The 21,640-nt window shown below is 41.9% G+C and overlaps 1 protein-coding gene across 3 annotated transcripts in view; it reads left to right on the forward strand.

Moving 5' to 3' along the window:
- The window catches only part of dip2a (disco-interacting protein 2 homolog A), a 75,003-nt gene extending 53,617 nt beyond the window's left edge, over positions 1 to 21,386 (forward strand). For 2 of the 3 annotated variants that reach the window (XM_054614839.1, XM_054614840.1), the window contains 32 exons: positions 2,600 to 2,719; positions 3,790 to 3,987; positions 4,211 to 4,302; positions 4,736 to 4,846; positions 5,747 to 5,870; positions 5,949 to 6,058; positions 6,226 to 6,328; positions 7,070 to 7,134; positions 7,457 to 7,550; positions 8,175 to 8,294; positions 8,420 to 8,534; positions 9,072 to 9,211; positions 9,757 to 9,893; positions 10,045 to 10,125; positions 10,969 to 11,096; positions 11,270 to 11,384; positions 12,307 to 12,508; positions 12,637 to 12,746; positions 13,125 to 13,205; positions 13,558 to 13,675; positions 13,909 to 14,030; positions 14,227 to 14,338; positions 14,458 to 14,567; positions 14,714 to 14,844; positions 14,967 to 15,135; positions 15,540 to 15,710; positions 17,521 to 17,582; positions 17,839 to 17,896; positions 18,009 to 18,083; positions 18,591 to 18,765; positions 18,939 to 19,062; positions 19,264 to 21,386. In XM_054614839.1, the coding sequence (XP_054470814.1) occupies positions 2,600 to 2,719; positions 3,790 to 3,987; positions 4,211 to 4,302; positions 4,736 to 4,846; positions 5,747 to 5,870; positions 5,949 to 6,058; positions 6,226 to 6,328; positions 7,070 to 7,134; positions 7,457 to 7,550; positions 8,175 to 8,294; positions 8,420 to 8,534; positions 9,072 to 9,211; positions 9,757 to 9,893; positions 10,045 to 10,125; positions 10,969 to 11,096; positions 11,270 to 11,384; positions 12,307 to 12,508; positions 12,637 to 12,746; positions 13,125 to 13,205; positions 13,558 to 13,675; positions 13,909 to 14,030; positions 14,227 to 14,338; positions 14,458 to 14,567; positions 14,714 to 14,844; positions 14,967 to 15,135; positions 15,540 to 15,710; positions 17,521 to 17,582; positions 17,839 to 17,896; positions 18,009 to 18,083; positions 18,591 to 18,765; positions 18,939 to 19,062; positions 19,264 to 19,516 (3,926 nt within the window). In that variant the 3' untranslated portion in view covers positions 19,517 to 21,386. Of the gene's footprint in view, positions 1 to 246; positions 289 to 2,599; positions 2,720 to 3,789; positions 3,988 to 4,210; positions 4,303 to 4,735; positions 4,847 to 5,746; positions 5,871 to 5,948; positions 6,059 to 6,225; positions 6,329 to 7,069; positions 7,135 to 7,456; positions 7,551 to 8,174; positions 8,295 to 8,419; positions 8,535 to 9,071; positions 9,212 to 9,756; positions 9,894 to 10,044; positions 10,126 to 10,968; positions 11,097 to 11,269; positions 11,385 to 12,306; positions 12,509 to 12,636; positions 12,747 to 13,124; positions 13,206 to 13,557; positions 13,676 to 13,908; positions 14,031 to 14,226; positions 14,339 to 14,457; positions 14,568 to 14,713; positions 14,845 to 14,966; positions 15,136 to 15,539; positions 15,711 to 17,520; positions 17,583 to 17,838; positions 17,897 to 18,008; positions 18,084 to 18,590; positions 18,766 to 18,938; positions 19,063 to 19,263 lie in introns of all 3 variants that reach the window. The other variant, XM_054614841.1, reaches the window with a different exon arrangement.
- The last annotated feature ends 254 nt before the right edge of the window (positions 21,387 to 21,640 follow it).

The raw sequence follows: 21,640 nt of genomic DNA on the forward strand, positions 1-21,640 counted from the left end.
CAAGATTTTTCAAAGCCACGCTGCAAATGCTTTTCACAAAGAATTAATTAAAAAAATGACAAAAATAGCAAAAAATGGCAAGAAATGATATCTTTGTTGATATACTACCACAACAACAGTGTATGTCTTTGCTCTCACATATGTCTGGCTGCAGGTAGATTTTTCTATCGAGCATTCACACATTCACATTCACACACAAACTTAGCAGGACTGTTTCATTGACATCCTGATGTGTCTCTCCTCCAGGCTGTGAGTGGAGAAGTGAAGGATCCCTCAGTTTAATGGATGGTATTTATATCTGTTCCTCCGACTCTATGGCAGTCTTCTATATGTGCACTCTGCTGCGTGTGCATTTATGTTTGTGTGTTTCTGCCTTCGCCTCCACTGTCAGCTCGAGCCCTCGTCCAAACTTTGTGTGTTTTCAAAAAAATATACGCAAAGCTGCAGTGAATTCAGTCATTGGATACCTGTGTGTGTGTGTGTGTGTGTGTGTGTGTGTGTGTGTGTGTGTGTGTGTGTGTGTGTGTGTGTGTGTGTGTGTGTGTGTGTGTGTGTGTGTGTGTGTGTGTATAGCTGAGTGTGTTGCAAAGGCTTAACATTTATAGCATCTCCATGCCATGTCTAACCATTCTCTGCAAATTGATGATGCTGAAGCAGATTGTGTGAGAAGGTGTTTTCAGTGACTCAACTATTCATTCGGGGTTATGAATAATTAGCGTGTCAATACGCTGGTTTCTGCGCTCACACTGAGACGCTCAGACTTGTCAGTTTATGTATCTCACTACATTCTGTGAACCAAGCCTGTTAGCCTGTAGCTACACAGTGGGTTCTTTGATGGCAGTCGTCTAGCACTGTTTCCATTTTGATAACAACACATGAAAAACATGCCACACAGTAACTTTGGTTCCATCTAGACCTCGGTTTTTGACGCTGTATGGTTTGGTTTCCTGATGGAGCATGCATACTGTGGGGCTTTTTCTGTCAACAAATTCCAAGAAAAGACCAAAACAAACAATTAATCCTACTATTGAGTATTATCTGTGTATCCACAGTCTGATATAGTGTATTCCTCTGTGCGATAAACCTCAATTATTGTTCAAAAACTGTTAAAAACACAACAATGAGCCACTCTGTTCCACTGGGTGACATGTTCCATCATTATGATAAACATATGCACCGTAGTTAATGAGTCAGTCCAACACACACCGTCCTTGTGCTGTAAATACTCACTAGAGCACCAAATGTTCATCAATTTGCAGCTGAAAACAATCAGTAACGTTTGATTAAGAACTTCAGCGCCCTGCTGTTTTAGGAATTGACTTTCTAAAAATGAAACAATATATTGTGAGACATTTTTTAATAATTACAGCTACGGTTGTAAGGTAATGGTAGTTATGCTCTTAGCTTGTTCTACTGCCAATACCCGGTGTGCCATTTTTTTTTTTACCCAAAAATAAACAAGAGCCAGTGTTTGCTACAGTAATGATGTGGGTGGATATTGTATCAAACTATGAAAATTGTTAATTATTGTCATCATCACATGCGGGTCCTGGTTGGCTGTGATATTAATGATCGAGGCGCTTGAGTGGGTGGGGTTCAGGGCCCTCAGGTGCAGCACTCTTTGTCTAGGGCTTTCTAATTGGCCCATCAGGTGCAGCGCTGACCCCCAAACACCTCTACTCCCTGTGCATCTGTCCCTTCATGAGGAGGCAGAGTCTGTCTGAGCCGGGCTTATTATAGCAAGATAGATCAGGCAAGGATACGTGCAGCTGTGGCCTTCGTCTCCTGTGGCTGTCTGGAATGTCTGACACAGACCACCCCTCCCGAACTTAGTATTTATTCATATGGAGGAAATGATGCCCGATGATGATTATAGTCTGTGCATCCATGTCTAAAATGTGAAAGAAATCTAACCTGACGCCTCCCCTCTTCTCTCATGCTCCTTCATTTATGTCCTTATGTCTTTACAAAGCTCCATGTCTCTGTGATTTGGCTTTTTTTTTGACTATTGCATTTATGTTCTGGTTCAGCATTTCTAACACTTTAACACCTCAAATGACTTACATATTTTTGACTTAACTGGGGTATAGCTGGTTTTAGCCTCCACAATTATGGATTTAGCAGAGCGTATGTGAAACAGACACCTTTTTTAGACACCTCATGAATCACTAAATGCAGGGAGGACATCTTTGTTGCTAGGCAGCAGGCGAGGAGGCTCCTCACTTTCTGTTTTATTGAGCCTGTGGGGTTTGTCTGTGATTTCTAGAGAGAATCTGGACTGACAGACTGTAACCCTTTGACCTCCAGGTGACTGTAGAGGACCTCTTGGTCCACTGTTTTGTTGTCTTGCTACCATGTGAGTGACTGCTGGTTGTCCTCTAGAGCGCCACATTGACCTTTTTTCTTTTCTTTCCTTCCATTTCTTCCCCCTTCTGTCTTCGTCTTACTTCATCCATCTCTCATTCAATTTGTCTACATTTCTATCTATTTCCACCCCACATATTCTTCTTCTACATATCTGTATTTCTCTCCATATCCTTGTCTTGTTTATTTCCCCCCTTCCCTTCTCTTTTCATCCCCTTCAAATCTCATTTTGTAGGTGTTCCAGTCAACAGTCGCGTCTCCTCCAAAATCCAGCAGTTGCTCAACACTCTGAAGAGACCAAAGCGACCGCCGTTGCGAGAGTTCTTTGTCGACGACTTTGAGGAGCTTTTGGATGGTAAGCTGGCATGAAACTAATTACATGGCTTCTATCAAATCAATAATTCATGAAAAAACCCATCCATCTTCCTGTGATGTGATCAGCATACTGATCGGAGACTTCATCAGTTAAAGGCTGTAGTTGATTCAAACACTCCTGCTGTTTTGAGTGTGTCAACCACACCAGCTTTAAGATTTTGTCAAATTTCTTTGTAGCTTTCAGTGTACTTCTCCAGCTTCAGCCGAGATCAAAATATCATGTTGACCTCACCACGCCTCACAAATACACATTCAAGGAACACTTTTAGATCAGTGGTTGTTATTTTGTCTCTTGGTGGAGATTAGACCACCAGGTGTGTTAAGGGAGTGGTTAGTGAACACAGAAGCACACACAGTGGACCAGCCCCGTCCAACCATTTCCTCCATTCCAACCAGCCCATCATGGGTTTAGGGTGGCTCTCTGCCAGGCTGAATAAACACTGAAAATATTAAAGCAGCAGGAATAGTAATACATCAGCAGGTAATTGTAAAGCCTCCCTGAGTTTGGCACAGAAACTGTGACATGGCAAGCCTCTGCTTGGTGGTCTGGTTGGTGAGAGCAGAAAAACAAACGGAGCTGAAAATGGCGGCAGGCTTAACCCTATTTGTTCCTGATAGAGGTGTTTTTTTGGGCGGGGGACATCTTGCCAGCTCAGTTAAGAATTTCTGAATTCCTCTTACCAGAGTTCAGGAAAGTGCGAGGGGAGAATAGTGACGGAGAGATCGAAGTCAAATCAAAGAGTCAGTATGGTGCTTTGGAGGGACGGAAGGTAAAGGATAAAGGGAGCTACAGCTTATTGAAAGGCGCAGGTTTCTCTAAGTTTCTCAGGAATTGGTATCTGAGGCAGCTAAGACTGATAAGGACAGAACCCGGCTCACATTTAATCCTCCAGCTTTAGGTGTCTCTCGATCCTCACTCTCCCTTTATTACCCTGCCTTCCTTTAGCAGAGTTGTATTATTGAGAAATCTACCTTTTTTTTTTATTTTTTTATTCACTCAACCGAAAACTTTGAACTTCACACTGGTTCCCCGTTCTCTTCCCTAATTAGTTCAGCAGCCAGATCCCAACCAGCCAAAGCCAGAAGGCCAGCATATGAGTGCCCTGGAAGGAGAGCCTCTTGGGGGGGTCAACAACTGGCCTCCCTCCTTGCCAGCAGCATTACACCGGTGGGGCACCACTCAGCCCAAGAGCCCCTGTCTAACGGCCCTCGACAATGTTGGCAAGCCAGTCTACACACTCACCTATGGTAGGTATCAACCTGTGAATGAGTGGCTCACAATTTAAACTGGAGACAGAAAGACATATCATCTCTTGTCATGCATTTTATCTGGGTTTTCTCTGTACAAATAACGGATTATTTTGTAATCTGCTGTTATTCTCAGCTATTGTGTGTGTTTTTATGCAGATCTGTGGGTCTGGGGTTGTTAAATCAAATTAAATATTTGACACTGGTCGTTCAACCTCTGCAGGTAAACTATGGACCCGCAGTCAGAAACTGGCCTACACTCTTCTTAACAAGCTGAGTACCAGAAATGAGCCTTTGCTCGTGCCCGGCGACAGAGTAAGTCCTGAGATAAATCTGTGTTCAGTTCATTCCTTGTTCCATTTTAGGTATTTGGCTGAGGCTACTAAAACAATATTCTGCAAGTGCTATTTTGTATTTCCCTGAACATGAAGTATTGTTAAAAATGAAATGGGGAAATGTTGATGGCGAGAAGATTTTATTTACATGTCAGCCTACTTGATATTTCTGATGCCCCCTTACAAAAGGCTGCTTCTCAGTGCTCAGTTTTCAACCATCAAGGACTCATGTTATTAGTATTTCTTTATAATATCACAACGTCATTACTCGTGAAAGGAAGCAAATGTTTGCTTTCAGATCTTGTTCATGATACATTCTACACACCATTACCTCTTGCTTCCTATACTTAAACTTAAAACAGGAACAACCTAACATCGTACTGTAACATATTGTGTTTGTGATGCACCTGTAGGTTGCACTTGTTTTCCCCAACAACGACCCAGTGATGTTCATGGTGGCCTTCTACGGCTGTCTCTTGGCAGAGCTGGTACCTGTGCCTATCGAAGTGCCGCTGACCCGAAAGGTAAAGGCCAATACAATTTCCTGGGAATGTGAGGACATTTTTAGACACTTTGTGATAGTGAAGAGCAGTAGTGACCTCTGCTGGACAATTGACCCTGAATGAGTGTTTAAAGTTGTGCACAGTAACAACCGTAGCAGCAGCATTACCTTTTAAATGTTCTAATCATGTTGCAATGTGATGCATCCCAGTTTCCAGCACATCATCAGCTCAAACTGAACCAAACTCACCCAGATTAGTTAGACAATCTGAATATTTATGCCTGTTCTCATTTGCTCTTTATAAGCATGCTGTTGGAAGACACTGTGCTGTAATTAATGAGATTTGAGTGAGGTGAAATGATGTGTAATCCCAGGCAAAATATTAGATCACAGGCCAACTGTTCTTGGGAGTCGGACGCATTTTTCCGCCCTCTCTACTTTCAATCTTGTTGTTTCTTTTTTCTTTCCCCTTTTTCCCCGCCTCTTTCTTTTTTTTGATGCTCCTATCCAGTATCTCACATTTTTTCCTGCTTTTGTGCACAGTGGGGTTTGTTCAGAGTGAATCTGGCGGTAAACTAATTTGCACAGCCAATCAAATATGAGTGAGTGTGTGTCAGATCCTGGGCTTTATTCCTGCTATGATTGGGCTTTGATGCTCCGCGACAGAGTTTTTAATGGTGATTAGCCGTCAATCTGCCTTCTCACCTGCTGCTTCTCTGATGTACGGTGCTCTGAGGTTTCTCCTTCAGTCATCGTCCTTCTTTCTCTCCAGAACACAATTCCCACATTCCCTCAGAGCATCTTTTCTCAAAGCCTTCCTGTTCTGAATTGTATCGCTCTTGATGATTGTTGTGTGACACACGCTGTTTGCCAAAGTTTTCACCAGTATGAACTTCAGCTTTCATCCTCTTTGGTCCCCCAGGATGCAGGAAGTCAACAGATTGGCTTTCTGTTGGGCAGCTGTGGCGTCACGTTAGCATTGACCACCGACGCTTGTCAGAAAGGCTTGCCCAAAGCACAAACGGGGGAGGTAGCCACGTTCAAAGGTACGCTCTCATTTTGACTGTCCGTCTGCATAGTTACATTTGTTTTTTTGTACTGACTTCATGGCTCCGTCTCTGCAGGCTGGCCACGGTTGCTGTGGTTTGTGACAGATGGAAAACATGTTGTGAAGCCTCCGAAAGACTGGCATCCTCCGATACGGGAAGCCAGTAATGACATAGCCTACATAGAGGTATGTGTGGTTTCATTGATGTTACCAGTGAAGAAAATATAGATTTGTTATATTTTCATTTACATTTCATGTATTTGGGGTATTTTTTTGACCTACTAATTCTAAGCTTATTTTTTTGGGTCTCATTTTTTGAATTACTGATGGTTTTCTTTGTTTTCTACATCCAGTATAAAACCAGCAAGGAAGGAAGCACCATGGGGATCACAGTGTCTCATTCAGCCATGCTGGCCCACTGTCACGCCCTCTCACAGGCCTGCGGCTACACTGAAGGTAAGGAGGACAGACTGCATCTACTTCTTAAGTACTCATACTTTATTCTGCTCCTTGTCTTCTCCATCATCCATTCATTCTCCTGACACGAAGAAAGGCATCCAGTTGATAGTGTTTGCATATGCAAAAGAGAGAGCGTGCAAGAGACAGAGACAGAGAGAAAGCAAAAGAGAGAGAGAGGAAGAAACAGACCACTTAACCAGATTTAGTAATGATAAAAATGTAGGAATATGCAAAAAGGAGTTAATAAAAATTGGGCTTGACTTTTTTTAATTGCTGTGATCTTTCCTTCTTATTTGTACTGCAGATTAGACAATGCGGAGTATATTTATCGCATAAACCTACTTTATAATCTGTGATATTATAGAATTTCTTCTCCATGTTGCTCACACATCTCATCAAAGGTTAATTACAGTCTAGTTTGATAAATGCAGCCGCTCAGCTAGTTGTGATTCTTTCTGAGAACGTAAATCACCTCCTCTCCTCCAGTGTCCCAGTTTTGCTCTAAATAACTCCCGACCGCACCAGCAGCCCCTAGAGACTCTTCAGGTCTGTTCCTACAACTTAGTTTGGTGCTTCACTGAATACGATCCTGCCATAATCAGGATTTATTCATCATTACAGAGCTTGTTTTGTGTTCAAAGTAATTGGATAATGTGCTATTGCTTTAGTTTAGAATATGAATGTTATATTAAATGTTTCAAACTGTAATCTTGACAAAATCTCCTTTTTGAATTGCAGCTGAGACGATTACCAACGTCCTGGACTTCAAGAGAGAAGCAGGATTATGGCACGGCGTTCTTACTGTGAGTGGTGTTGAACCTGCTGGTAAAGCTAATAGGAGAGTTATATAATTATTACTCACGAGTTTAAAACAGTCAAAAGATTCGGTTTCTTCTAACACATCCTCATACCAGCTCTGATTTCAGACATGCTGTGGAATTTACACACATACATTTATATCAGCTGCAGTTACACTTTTAAACTCCTGTAAATGAAACAAATGCACAAACATTGAGTGATGAATCTTGTTTTGACTCGCAGCCAGTTTACAGTGACATCATGTAGTTATGATACACGTCGGACATATTTTGGTGCCTAAATGTTGCTCCTCTGTTGTCATTGCAGAGTGTCATGAATCGGATGCACGTGATCAGCATTCCTTACTCCCTGATGAAAGTCAACCCCCTCTCCTGGATACAGAAGGTCCACACATACAAAGGTGAGGATCAATCCACCTTGGCATCCATCACTTTTCACCGTAACTATGCTCGTTGCCTCTCAGAACCAATGAAGAGGGAATGAATACGGCCCAAACAAACCTAGTTTTATCCAATTGTAGGGTAAACCCATTTATTTGTTGCTATTTATTATGGGAATTTTTAGTATCTATTTAAGTGCATTGTGTCATACTTCCAAAGTATGTACAGGTTATTCACAAGGAAATGCTTCATGGTGAAATGGTAGTTTACCACACACTTTATTGTTTTATCTGTAAGCCTAAATAAGACCAAGTTTAACTTTTAGAGAGAGTCTGTTTTGATTCTCACTGCACGTTTGACAGGGGAGGATGGATTAAAGGAATAGTTTGTTGGACTCGGTTGTGCTACCCCGGTGGAGGGTGAGGACAGGAAGCCTGATGCACTGAATAAAATTCTTCTCCTTTCTGGGCCGAGCCATAGACCCGAGCTTTGCTGAGTCACCTGTTGGCAACTGAGTCAGACTGTGCTTCTATTTGCTGTCAGACTTTGTGATCTGCGATTGGCTGTCAAGCTGAATAACAGAGTTGTTGGTTGGGTGATTGTATTGTGAGCCTATCTCTTTGTCTTCGTGTCCCCTTACACAGCGAGGGTTGCAGTGGTGAAGTCGAGGGACATGCACTGGTCTCTGCTGGCCCAGAGAGACCAAAGAGACATCAGCCTGAGCTCCCTGCGTATGCTCATCGTAGCTGACGGAGCGAACCCATGTGAGTCCACCTGCAGATTCTCATTTAATAAACCCTGAAGCCGCAAGAGATTATCATTGATTTGTTGTGTTGTGCTTGTATTTGTCTGACTGTCTCTGTATGTGTGTATATGTGTGTTACCACAGGGTCGATATCCTCCTGCGACGCCTTCCTAAACGTGTTTCAGGCACGTGGGCTGCGTCCTGAGGTGATCTGTCCATGTGCCAGCTCTTCAGAAGCCATGACTGTCGCCATCCGCAGGTGAGCTGCTGTTATTGCAGCGATGAAGAACAAGAGCAACCTGCCACCGCTTTTTCTTACCGCGCTAATATATCCCACTGCGTTTGCAACATTAGCTGGATTCTGCAGGGAGAGGAGGGAGATTTGTGCCTGATCACAGAGCTTAGTCATGGAGAAGGATTAGGGTGACAGGCAGACTAAAAACACATCCTTTAAATAAGCTATTTTTAACAAAATATGTTAGAGTCTAGAAATGCTCTAATGGATCCAGAGTCTGTATCTCACAGAGTCACATTGTTTTCATATTTTACCAAAACCACATGCCTCCTTTTGAAGGTGTCAGTACCGCTGAAATGGAGGGAAAATTTACGAAGGCAGTGGATGGCTCAGTTTAACAAAAGCTGTATTTGATGAACTAAGATAGAACTGTCATCATATGTTTCATTAGCCAGAAAGGCAGAGGAAATTAAGAGGAATAGGTGACAGATGTCTTTAACTGCAAGTCTTTCAATGTATACTAATAACGAGTGTCATTGAAATAATGTCTTTGTCTTTCAGACCTCCAGAAATGGGGGTTCCTCCTCCAGGGAAGGCGGTGCTGTCTATGGGTGGGCTGAGCCACAGTGTGATCCGTGTGGACACAGAGGAGAAACTCTCTGTCCTCACAGTGCAGGATGTGGGACAGGTCATGCCTGGCGGTAAGTACACCGCATTGCACAATTTACATTTTGCTGCTGTAAGTGAGTTTAATGCTGGAGATTAAGATGAAAGATGGAATTTTCATATTGACACAACCTTGTGTCTCCAGAAAATGGAGGTGACCAGACTAGATTTTATAGTTTTATATTACTGAAAAGAAAAACTAAACTGAAGGTTCTTACTTTTACCTTTTGTAAATGTTTATTTTGAACTATTTATCAATAATGCTTTAACTATCTTATACAATGTGATCATTAGCATTGATGTCTGTCTGCTTATGTTGAGGTATGAAGGTGTTTATAACAGAACATTAGGGAGCCCAAAGTCTTCTTGTTTAAACTGTAATATACAATGATAAAGCAATTCTTCTAATAAATAAAATGGAATTTGCCGAAATGAACTCTAATCAATGACAACTTTAACTTGTTAGTTTTCTTTTTAGAAGTTAATACGTATGTAATCCAAACAGGAATCTAAGAACCAATTTAGACATCTACTTTAAATGTTAGTTTTATTGTTCCTGATCATCGTTGTGTGTCTCCAGCTCTGGTTTGTGTGGTGCGGGTGGAGGGGACACCATATATCTGTCAGACAGACGAGGTTGGAGAGATCTGCGTGAGCTCAGGTACCACGGGCATCGCGTACTACGGCCTCCCCGGCATGACCAAGAACATCTTTGAGGTCCGTGTCTTTTTTCAAGAACTGTTCAAATAAATGCAGAGTGCAAATGCTTTTGTGTACTTCCACCTGAAGAGTTTCGTTTAAATAGAAGCAATGGACATTTATTTTTGAACTTCATTACGAATTTTAACAGTGCGATTTCTATTTGCAGACCATCCCAGTAACGTCATCTGGGATTCCCATCAGCGACAGACCGTTTACCAGGACTTCACTGCTGGGCTTTGTGGGACCGGTAAGTTCCAACTCGTAATTTTTTAAAACTTTACTCTGATGTTTGTCTTACAGCATTAAGATAACCCTGTTTAACATATGAATTGTGATATGCAAATACAAGGAACTTTAATTTTGTGTCGATTTTTGCGGATCCTGTGGATCTAGTTGTTGTGTGTCCATGAGCACCACCAACGCTCTATCACTGTCCCTTTTAGCTTTTTTTTGTTCTTTGGTTAATCTTTTCTTTTTTTCTCTAACCACAAAATATAAAATAAAAAGACCTAAAGGCTTCCTTTTAATAGGCTAACATACTGCTCACTGCCAAACTCTGCCTGTGAAAATGTAAATATAGGCTCTTACTGAATTATTATTTGAAAGAAAATTCAACGGCAGTGTGTCTTTCCAGAAACAACATCCCAGTAACTCAGGATCATTAACAGACCTCACAGTTGACAATTTTCATGGCAATTATTTCTTTAGTAGTTCCAATAAAAAGAGGTGTTAACTGTTTACTGAGAAAGCTTTAGTTTTTCTTTTAGACCAACAACTGTCACTTTCTTCACACTTTAAAACCAGAGAGGGAGAGAATCATTTTATATACAGCCGATCTGCAATGAGATCTGCCACAAGCTAAATTCACCCATGGCAAGTCAAAAATCAGTTAAGCAAAAATTGGATTTAAAATAGTCAACATCATGAGTAATCAAGTGTTGATGCTTTTTATTTTTCTGAGCTGAAAGCAGTGTTCTTTTTATGTACTGTTACCTCACTTGGTAGTTGTATAGATTAACACTGTACTTTAGTTTGTGGTAAATGACAAGATCTATCCAATTAAAGCTATGTGCTTTTTGTTTCCCACCAGGACAGCCTTGTGTTTGTTGTGGGGAAGATGGAAGGGCTGATGGTGGTCAGTGGGCGGAGACACAATGCCGATGATGTGGTTGCCACAGCGCTGGCAGTGGAGCCCATGAAGTTTGTTTACAGGGGGAGGTAAAAGTGGAAGCAAACTTCACACTTCTCTACATATTCACTCATATATATATAGAGTCAGTCTAATCTGCACTGTTTTCATAATCTTGCTTTCAGGACAGCAGCAACTGTGCATTTTCATTTCATGAGTACAGTCCAGCTTTAACAGTGTTTTTTTATGTTGTGTGTTGCAGGATAGCAGTGTTTTCTGTGTCTGTGCTGCATGATGAGAGGATCGTCGTTGTGGCAGAGCAGAGGCCAGACGCCTCTGAGGAGGACAGCTTCCAGTGGATGAGCCGCGTCCTTCAGGTGCTCACTGTCTTCTTCACATCTTATCACTTAGTCACAGATAATTGGACGATAGCTGCAGGTTTGCTATTTTTATTGTAGTAAATGTAAATCAGGTTTGTTTGGTAAATATCACCTCTTACTTTCTACAGAACGTCACAAGGCTTTAGATAGATTCTACCTTTAAGGAAATCATCATTGGTTTTCATGTCAGTTCCCTTTAAAAACTAACTTGAAAAACCTTTAAACTTCCTCAATGATTTATTCGAGAGCTGGAAATTTAATCGCAAACGCAATAGGGCCAACTGCAATTTTCAAATAGCAGGAGGCCAAATGTGTGTCATGCTGCAGAGATGGTCTACACGTCATGTTCTACAGACTTAAAAAAACATCTTTGTTTGGTACAGATCCCCCACAAATATTACAGCAATATCATTGTTATGTTTTTCAATGAAAATGAAAATAATGATGTAAAAATTATATTTCTCTCTAATATTGCAATTTTTATCTCAATTTCAATCAGTCAAAATAAATGCTATTATATATATTTATATAAATGTTTCAGCCCTAAATAATCTTAAATCTGTGATGTTGAAGGTTCCTTGAATGCATTAAAAACGGTTCTCAAAGACACTATTGCTATGCAGCTTGACAATAAAAAAATCAATCAATCATATGTCATGTTTTGGAAAATTGTTATATTCCCTTTAAATCCAAGTCAAAGCTGAAGAATTGTCAATATTTTTGTCTAGATTTGGTATATTTTTCAATCTACATATGCATATAAAAAGATTAATATAAAAACAAGAATAACTGCAAGTGAAAACATCACTATGTTTACTGAGACTAAAACTGGGCCACGAAACTTCCTCTGCTTGATTTGAAAACTTTGCTAATCTCCATCTCTCCTCTGTTTTTGCATGCATTATCTGTCTGTTTCCAGGCCATAGACAGCATCCACCAGGTCGGGGTGTACTGCCTGGCTCTGGTGCCTGCCAACACGCTCCCTAAGGCTCCTCTGGGCGGCATCCATATATCTGAGACTAAACAGCGCTTCCTGGAGGGCGCCCTGCACCCCTGCAACGTCCTCATGTGCCCTCACACATGCGTCACCAACCTGCCCAAGCCCAGACAAAAACAGCCAGGTAGACCATTAGATTTCCCAGCATGGGTCGAGTTTCAAAACAAATATATCATAAAAATGTGTTCATGTAATGTCGAATAAATGAATGTAAGACCGAACTGCATTTAACGTGGTTGTGTTTTTTGACAGAGGTCGGTCCTGCTTCTATGATAGTGGGCAACCTGGTGGCAGGCAAGAGGATAGCACAGGCCTGTGGGAGAGACGTGGCCCAACTGGAGGACAATGACCAGGCACGTAAGGTAGAGAGTCATCCTCATTTCACCCGCTCATCACCCCCTCACATTCACTGCAGACACAGGTAAGGATCCATACTGGAGGGAGTGGACTCTGAATTACATACAGCTGATGGAGAGGACATGGTCTAGCCTCCCTGCTGACTGAGCTATCTGTATGAACACAGGTGTTGTGTAATTTAGACACCACTTCCATCATGCATTACACCCGTTACTCTTTTAAGCTTCACATACATCTGTCATCCCTTCATTACAAAGAAACCCAGCTTTGTGCCACCATGCTCTATTCATGCTGCATGGTTTGTGTAGATCATTGGCTCAGTTTGTGCTGATCTTTGCTATGTGTTCTCTTGAGATAAACTTGTGTGTCTCTCCCCTATATAGTTCTTGTACATACAGGATGTGCTGCAATGGAGAGCTCAGGCCACTCCAGACCATCCTCTGTTCCTCGTTCTCAATGCTAAGGTACTGTTTTTTCGTCACTGTTTGTATAATTTAGGCAGTGTGTATTGGGGTATAGTTCATTCCCTTGAAATTCAGTTGACAAACTGTTTATAGATAATTAGATAGTTATGTCTGTTTTGGCTAATAACTGATATAACAATGCACTTTCTTGCATTGACTTTCAAAAAAGACTTACTTTGCAAACACACCAGGAGATATTAAAGTGGAAGCTTGATAGAAACCTCTACTGTTTGATGAATCATAAGGATAAAGAAGACTAGCCATTTTCTTGAACTTACAACTTTTATGTCTGTTAAGTAAAGATTAGCATAGCATTGTAAATTAATATATGTTCTAATCTTTTGCTCCTCAGGGCACTGTGGCCAGTACAGCTTCCTGTCTGCAGCTGCACAAGCGGGCAGAGCGGGTGGCTGCAGCGCTGATGGGACGCCTCAACACTGGAGACCACGTAGCACTCGTCTACCCACCAGGTACGAGGTGTTACTGCTACTGTGCTACTTGTACTTTTAGTTCTGTTCTTTAACGTCACAGCTGTCTTCACTATCCCTGTGTTCAGTTTTTAATTCTGTCTGTCAATCATAATCACACGTCAGAAGAGACTCAATTGTTTTTTTTATATTATTGTAAAGCTTTTTTTACTGTCTTTTCATCAGTTAGAAGGTGTAAAATGCTAATGACTGAAAGTTCAAACATTTATGTGTAGGAATCGACCTGATTGCCACTTTCTACGGCTGCCTGTACGCTGGCTGTGTGCCGGTCACCGTCAGACCCCCCCACCCCCAGAACCTGGCGACCACGCTGCCCACCGTCAAGATGATTGTTGAGGTAACAGAGAGTCAACTGTCCTGCATCAAAATGCTAATGTAATCCCTCTCTGCACATATATTACAATCATTCAAACCTGGTGAAGGTATAGTTTGAAGACAAAGTCAGCTCTGCTCCGTTAGAGATGCAAATTGGGTGAATTGAAGTAATGAAATATATATATATGTACTAATACTGCAGTGTCTGTGTGTTAAAGGTCAGTAAGTCGGTGTGTATCCTGACCACTCAAGCAATAATGAAGCTGCTTAAATCCAAAGAGGCTGCTGCAGCTGTGGACATCAAGAGCTGGCCCATGGTGCTGGACACAGGTGAATCATACAAACTCAAATTCTCATAATGCCACCAAAGAGTAGATTAAAGAGTAAAGAAAGGCCATAGTCTGGGATTTCCATGCCTGCTTCATGCTCTCCCTCTGTTCATCCTCCAGACGACCTGCCAAGGAAGAAGAGTCCCCAGATGTACAAGCCCCCGACCCCAGAGATGTTAGCTTACCTGGACTTCAGTGTGTCCACAACAGGCATTTTAGCAGGAGTCAAAGTAAGTTGAATGTTGAAAGTTTCACATGAGCCACTTGGGCCACCGTCTCTGTCTGTAGTTTATCCAAAGAGTGTTTTTTTTAATTTGAATTTCAACTAAGGATCCAGTTTTGATGCATCAGTCTTGTGTCACATCACCTCCTCTAGATGTCTCACACTGCCACCAGTGCCTTGTGTCGCTCCATCAAACTGCAGTGTGAGCTCTACCCTTCACGGCAGATCGCCATCTGTCTGGACCCCTACTGCGGCCTGGGCTTCGCCCTCTGGTGCCTCTGCAGGTAAACCAACATCTCTGAACAAATGAATTACCTAAACATTAAGTTATTCTTGAGTGAAGCCTTTTTTCTCTCTCTGTCGTCCCACTCAGCCTCACTGTCTGCATGTATGTGTCTGGTTTCAGTGTGTACTCGGGCCACCAGTCAATCCTGGTTCCCCCTCTGGAGCTGGAGAGCAACGCGTCTCTGTGGCTCGCGGCGGTCAGCCAGTACAAAGTGCGCGTCACCTTCTGCTCGTATTCAGTCATGGAGATGTGCACCAAGGGCCTGGGTTCACAGACGGAAGCACTGCGGGTCAGTTTGTCTCTTCAGGTGTTGAGCTATGTAACTAGGGGAGCAATAACCCTCAATAACCACATTTCCCTGTGGTGCTCCTGCTACAGCGCTGTGATTATCAACACATAGTCAGGGTCACTTCACTCCTCTGTATCAGTGTTCTGATGACTGTCTGCAGCACTTGAGTCTGGGATTTCTTTTACGGATCATGACTGTGGTTTAATGAGTAGAATCTATCTAATATAAAAGTTATATTATATGAATACAACCATTCAATTTCTCTCATCAGCTCCTAGTTTACATGCACCCACAGTCGGCTTTGCAAATTGAGAAGAATTGTGAAATTATTAAAATAATCATGTTTATTTTTTATGTTTGTAGTTTCTGCTGATCCAACCTTCTTCTTTTTTTTCTATCTCCAGTTGCGGAATGTGAACCTGTCTTGCGTGCGTACGTGCATGGTGGTAGCAGAGGAGAGGCCCCGCATAGCTCTCACTCAGTCCTTCTCGAAGATCTTCAAGGACTTGGGGCTTTCAACGCGCGCCGTCAGCACCACCTTCGGCTGCAGGGTGAACGTGGCCATCTGTTTGCAGGTAAGCTGCTGGTGAAGCATGAAGGAGGAGGAGAAGGAGGAGGAGGAGGAGGAGGAGATGGATTGGAGAGGTCCGGAGTCCATAGCAAAATGTTTTAGTGACAAAACTGAGTGTGATTCTAAAAGATTCAGATAAACATCCAAGAAATTGTAGGAAAAAAACACAGGATTTGCAGTAGAGTGAATATTTGTGTTGATGTAATGCAAATGGCTTACTAAAAATAATAATAAATAATAATAAATAAAAAAAATGTACCAACTAATTTGAGGCAGATGAAAATGTATAAAGCTTTATATTTCATAGATATAATATTTTTGAACGATTGCAAAAACACCATGCACTGAGCTGCTTCTCAGTCTGACATTTCTCTTTTCTGTTTGATGTTCTGTTTTATTTGTTTAATCGTATCCCCGGAGATCTTGTTTGATTGTGTGCGTGTGCATGTGGATCCAGGTCTATAAATATATATCTTTATTTATCTGTCCTGCATTGTCCCGTCAGCCCAACAGGTTAGGGAAACTGGCTGAGCAGGTAACCCCGTAGGATAGGAGTTGCTGTCTACTCATTTGGCTGCCGCTGGGTCTGTGTGTGTTTGTTTGTGTGTTCATGTGAGTGTTTGTTAATCTTGCATGATTTTTTTGAACACACTTAACTCAGATTTTTTCTCTTGGTTTTCTTTATCTTTGACAAGCTTGGGCTTTTCTTTACCGCTGCTAATTTTAGCCTGAGCCTTGACTGTAGCGGCTGGCTCCCAACCATTGCTTTATGACTATATGTTATGTTATGTTATGTTATGTTATGTTATGTTATGTTAGGTTAGGTTATGTGATGTGCTACTACATCATACTATGAGCTAGCAGCATGAACTGCTCTGATTAAGTTCATTTGGGAATGTCATGTCAAACCCTATGACCTTTATGCCAGAACATTTTTTTATTAATTTTCCTTTCATTGAGAACAATTTACCACACTTGGTTTTTGTGTGAGTGGTAGTAGGTGGATTCATTAATTTATTATGTAGTTATTTATATAAAATATATTGTCTCTTTATATTGACTTTTCTTTCAAACTAGTAGTCATTTAGTGAGAGATATTCATTTTATCTGTTTGGCAAAGACTGATGTCTGGACTGAGTCTCATTGATGTTTTCCAAAAACGCTCTGTTGCTGAAACCTCTGCTTTGCTCCACAAACTGAATCGGCCGGCCCTGTGTTTGGCTTTGACCTCACAGACGACCATAAGGTGACTCGATGCTAGCTTGTGCTCTGGCTACGCACTGGAAAACAAGGAATGGAAACCATAATGTCTATTGACTAGTCATAGAGCACTAAAGCAGAAGGAATCGGCCAGAATCAGACTTCAGAAATGGCTCCATTAGAACTTATTTTAATCAAAACAAATGGTGCTCGGTTAGAAATGTTCAGACATTGGGGTGCATTCTCTTGTCACAGAAGATAAACATCTGAAAGAAATGAACTGCAGTTCATTTATAATGTCTGGAGGCTTCTAGGAACTGGACTGTAGCTTTCCCCACCCATCGTACACTCGTATGAAAACAAACTGGCAGCATTAGAGCAGCTCAGTTTAACTCTGCTGGTACTTACGATGTCTGTGGCTACATGTTTGAGTTTCAGGAAGTCTTAACTACCGTAGCCTGGCTGGTTGGCTTCTGGCTGCCCCCCCCGCTTTGTATGATACAGTTGTATCATAAGTAGCTCCCACCTCCCCTCCACTCAACATACAGCGTCCATGTCAGGGTCGTAGGAGATAAATAATCAACTCATGTTGCTCTCTGCTTGTTTTTCTCCAGGGCACGGCCGGACCAGACCCCACAACCGTTTATGTGGACATGAGAGCTCTACGACATGACAGGTAGGGGGCGCTGCTGCAGCAATGTGGACTGACCACGGCCAAGAAGGAGTTGTCTTTGAAACATCAAGGTGGACTTCTGTCCCCTGACAGACTGTAGATACAGTCTTACACATTGTATGCTTATAGAGCTGGCACATCATTTTATAGCATATCAATATAGTCGTCAAATCTTGAATTTAACTTTTTTCTATTTTTTGTCGAAATTGTCAGCAAATGGAATGAAAATGGAGATCATTTTCTCCTTCTATTTCTTTAGGGTGCGCTTGGTAGAGAGAGGGTCGCCACACAGCCTGCCACTGATGGAGTCTGGGAAGGTACGTCATCATGTAAACAAACTAAATCACAACAAACAGCTGTGACCTTATGCTGCAAATGGGTTGCCTTTTGCTTCAAGCTCTGAGATATAATGGCTGTCTGCTGTTGTAGATCCTCCCAGGAGTGAAGGTCATCATCGCCAACACAGAGACTAAAGGACCTTTGGGAGACTCCCATCTAGGAGAGGTGAGTCACAACGTTGTCTGATTTTTACAGAGCATTCCTGTTTCACCGTCAACTGTTCCACCTGGTTGTGACCCACAATGTATGTGCACTTGTTATCAGGTTACATTCTGCTGTTAACTGATCTGACAGATGACGTCATATAAAATACAAAAATAATCTGTAATCTGGTTTTAAAAAATAAGAACAACCTGGTTACCTCCAGCTAGATTTCTCTAGTAGACAACCAGTTATCTGCACATACACACAGAAACGAGTCTCTTATCAGATGTTAACATGTATGCAGGTGCATGACAGGTCAAGTTTTCAAAGCAGAAGAGAAACAACAAAATGTTGCAAACTTTTTATTTGTAATTTTAATACCGATGAAGACCAATGAATACATTATTCTCCTTTTATATAATGGTCGGATAATGGCATACTAGATCCATTACTTTGATCAACAGAGAGACAGATGTTTATGATCATCTGTGTAACAGTTCCTAATTGTCATTATTGTGTGTGTAACAGATCTGGGTGAGCAGTCCTCACAATGCCACGGGCTACTACACAGTTTACGGCGAGGAGGCACTGCACGCCGACCACTTCAACACCAAGCTCAGTTTTGGCGACACCCAGACTATGTGGGCGAGGACGGGCTACCTGGGCTTCCTGCGGCGCACTGAGCTGACGGATGCCAGTGGAGGTGAGAATCAACAGCGCTCGCTCTAACTCTGTTCATTGCTTTTGCTGTGAGCTGGACTCGTACTTCGATTTTTGGCACCACAGAAAAATATGTTTCAAATGTCTCAAACATCACCTCAAAACTCGATTTATATAACTTATAAGACTAAATCTAAGACTGTTTGTGTGTCTCAGAGCGCCATGACGCCCTCTATGTGGTGGGCTCTCTTGATGAGACTCTGGAGCTGAGGGGAATGAGGTATCACCCCATTGACATCGAGACCTCCGTTATCCGTTCTCACAAGAGCATAGCTGAATGGTGAGAAATTTACATCAATACTTTTATTACTGTTTGGTTTAAATTATTCATTATGTAGTCAGATGTGTATCCCTTTAATTTTCAAAATACAGTTAAGCAACATGAATTCTGACTACTAACTTCTCCATCTTTTTTTCTTTCTTTCCCCTTCCCTTTTTTCCCCTTCCCTCCATAACTCCTCCACCCTCCCACTCCCTCCAGTGCGGTGTTCACTTGGACCAACCTCCTTGTGGTGGTTGTGGAGCTTGAAGGATCGGAGCAGGAGGCCCTGGACCTGGTGGCCCTGGTCACCAACGTTGTCCTGGAGGAGCACTACCTCATCGTAGGAGTGGTGGTGGTGGTCGATCCCGGCGTCATCCCCATCAACTCCAGAGGGGAGAAGCAACGCATGCACCTCAGAGACGGATTCCTGGCCGACCAGCTGGACCCCATATATGTGGCTTACAACATGTGAGGGCCCCGCTGCAGGACAGTTACCCCTCCGAGTGACTTATCACACAAGAAGAAGAAGAAGCAGGGCAGTAAATGCGGGGCACATAATTGTAGCAGGCCCGGTGGTCTGTATGGCTTCTGCTGAAAGAAAGCAAGCTCTTCTTTCTTTCTCACGGACGGGAAATATGAAAGAAACGGGGATGCAAAACTGGACAGCAAAATGGAGAGAAGTCCCAAGAGAGATAAGATCGACACAAACCTCATGATTTTGTCTCCCTGTGATTTCTAGCCTCAACAAATGTTGCGTCTGACTCCTTAAACCCGGGACACTCACTAGCAGTACAGCAGGTGGCTGTGGTATGATACTACACTGTGCCATTAACATCATTTACTTTGTCAATCCTCCAATTTTATGAATGTTAGTTGTGTCTGTTATACACTTGTGCCATAGAACAGGACTGACTCCCGAACACTGGTTCAAACTAGCTCGAACATGTTTCATGTCCACAGAGCCTCCTGTGCCATTGCAGGTCGTATGCTTTTCATAGAAAAAAAGTCTATCACACGTATATTGTAATTTCCTCTGAGGGAGCAGCTCTCCAGATTACGGCTGCACCCTGAGGTGAACCCTGATATTTGTGTTCCGGTTCGGTTCAGATCATGTTGTTGCATCAACAGAGAGTCACACAGCTGTGGTGATGGAGGGGCAGTTGGTTTTATTTGTTACTCATCCCGGCAGTTAGTACTTTAGTTTGTGGTGTCAGTAATAGAACGTGTAGAAATAATGTTGTGGTTTGACTTAATCTATTCCTTTCTAAATCTAAAATATGTAATATACTTATTGTTTTATCTGAACAAAATGCAATATGTTGTGATGTGAAAGATGAATTTTGAATGACTGCTGACAATAAGTGCCGATCGTTCAAAGTTGTGAGATGGCGAGGAATATAATCGTTGCTATTAGCAACGTGCCAAATGATATGAATTAAGCCTTAAGTGTTTTTTCAGATGCCTGATCCTATTCCAGCTCCTGTTTGACTTAATTTTGTGAAGTTTATCAGCTGTTGGGTAGGAAGTGTAAATGCAGAGGGAGGTGAGGTATCGTAAATCCTGCTTTTATTGCACCCAAAGTCTTTCATCTTTTTGGCCAAGATGAATATACTTGATCATAACATCAGCCATTACAAACACCCTTACTCCATAAATATGTTTAATAATGTCTGTCCCTATTGTTTGTTGTACTGAATGTGTGTTGTAAAGCAAAAGTCTGCAATGATTTGCAGTTGGTAAAGGTTTGATGCAGAATGTCATAGCCGCACATCGAGTGCCATACGGTTGAATGAGAGTTGTAAAATGTTGAGTTGCATGTATCCTATGAAGGCAAGTGTCTAATCTGCTAGTAACAGCTTGACCTCCCACCTTATCACATTGACTTTGGCAAAGATCCACTTCACTGTATGTCGCTTCTTTTTTCTACGTGCACATCCCTTGAGAAACAGGCTCCGGCCCGCTGTAAGTATGTACAGGTTTTATGTAAATTATTAATAGATGGAGGAGACGACAGGAAGCTTAACACAAAGACTGAATCTGGTATATATGTGAACTTCTCCCTCACAGACGAAAATTATTCAAAACGTATTCTCTCATGTGTTGACATCGGGAAGAGACACGAAAAGCCTTGTAAACATTTTTATAGAGAGAGAGAGCAGTGGGAAGCCGCCACTCCGAGCACAAGGAGAAGACAGATAACGCTGTGACGACTGGCGAGATGTCACATCCTCCAGAGCAAACTATTGTTGTTAACATATGAAAAGATACATTTGTCTGATATATGGTTAGTTGTCATTATTTTCATAACATGATTTCTTAATGAATAAAAAAGTGCTTTTAACTTGAAATGTTTGTCTTCACTGAACTTTCAGGTGTCAAATAAGAATTTTTAAGTTAGGATTTTATAAAAAATGATACAATTAAAGGTCGTAGTGAACACATATTTCAGTTCAAGCTTCTTGTAAAAAAAACGTGCACACCCATTGCCGATTTGTGGGGCTTTCATCCATTATTAACAAAGCAAACGAGTCAATGAGACATGAACACCCACACAGTTCTGAGATCTAGCCAGCCTAAATAATTTAAATCTTCTGCA

The sequence above is a fragment of the Anoplopoma fimbria genome, chromosome 16 (genome assembly GCF_027596085.1).
Source record: "Anoplopoma fimbria isolate UVic2021 breed Golden Eagle Sablefish chromosome 16, Afim_UVic_2022, whole genome shotgun sequence".
NCBI lineage: Eukaryota > Metazoa > Chordata > Actinopteri > Perciformes > Anoplopomatidae > Anoplopoma > Anoplopoma fimbria.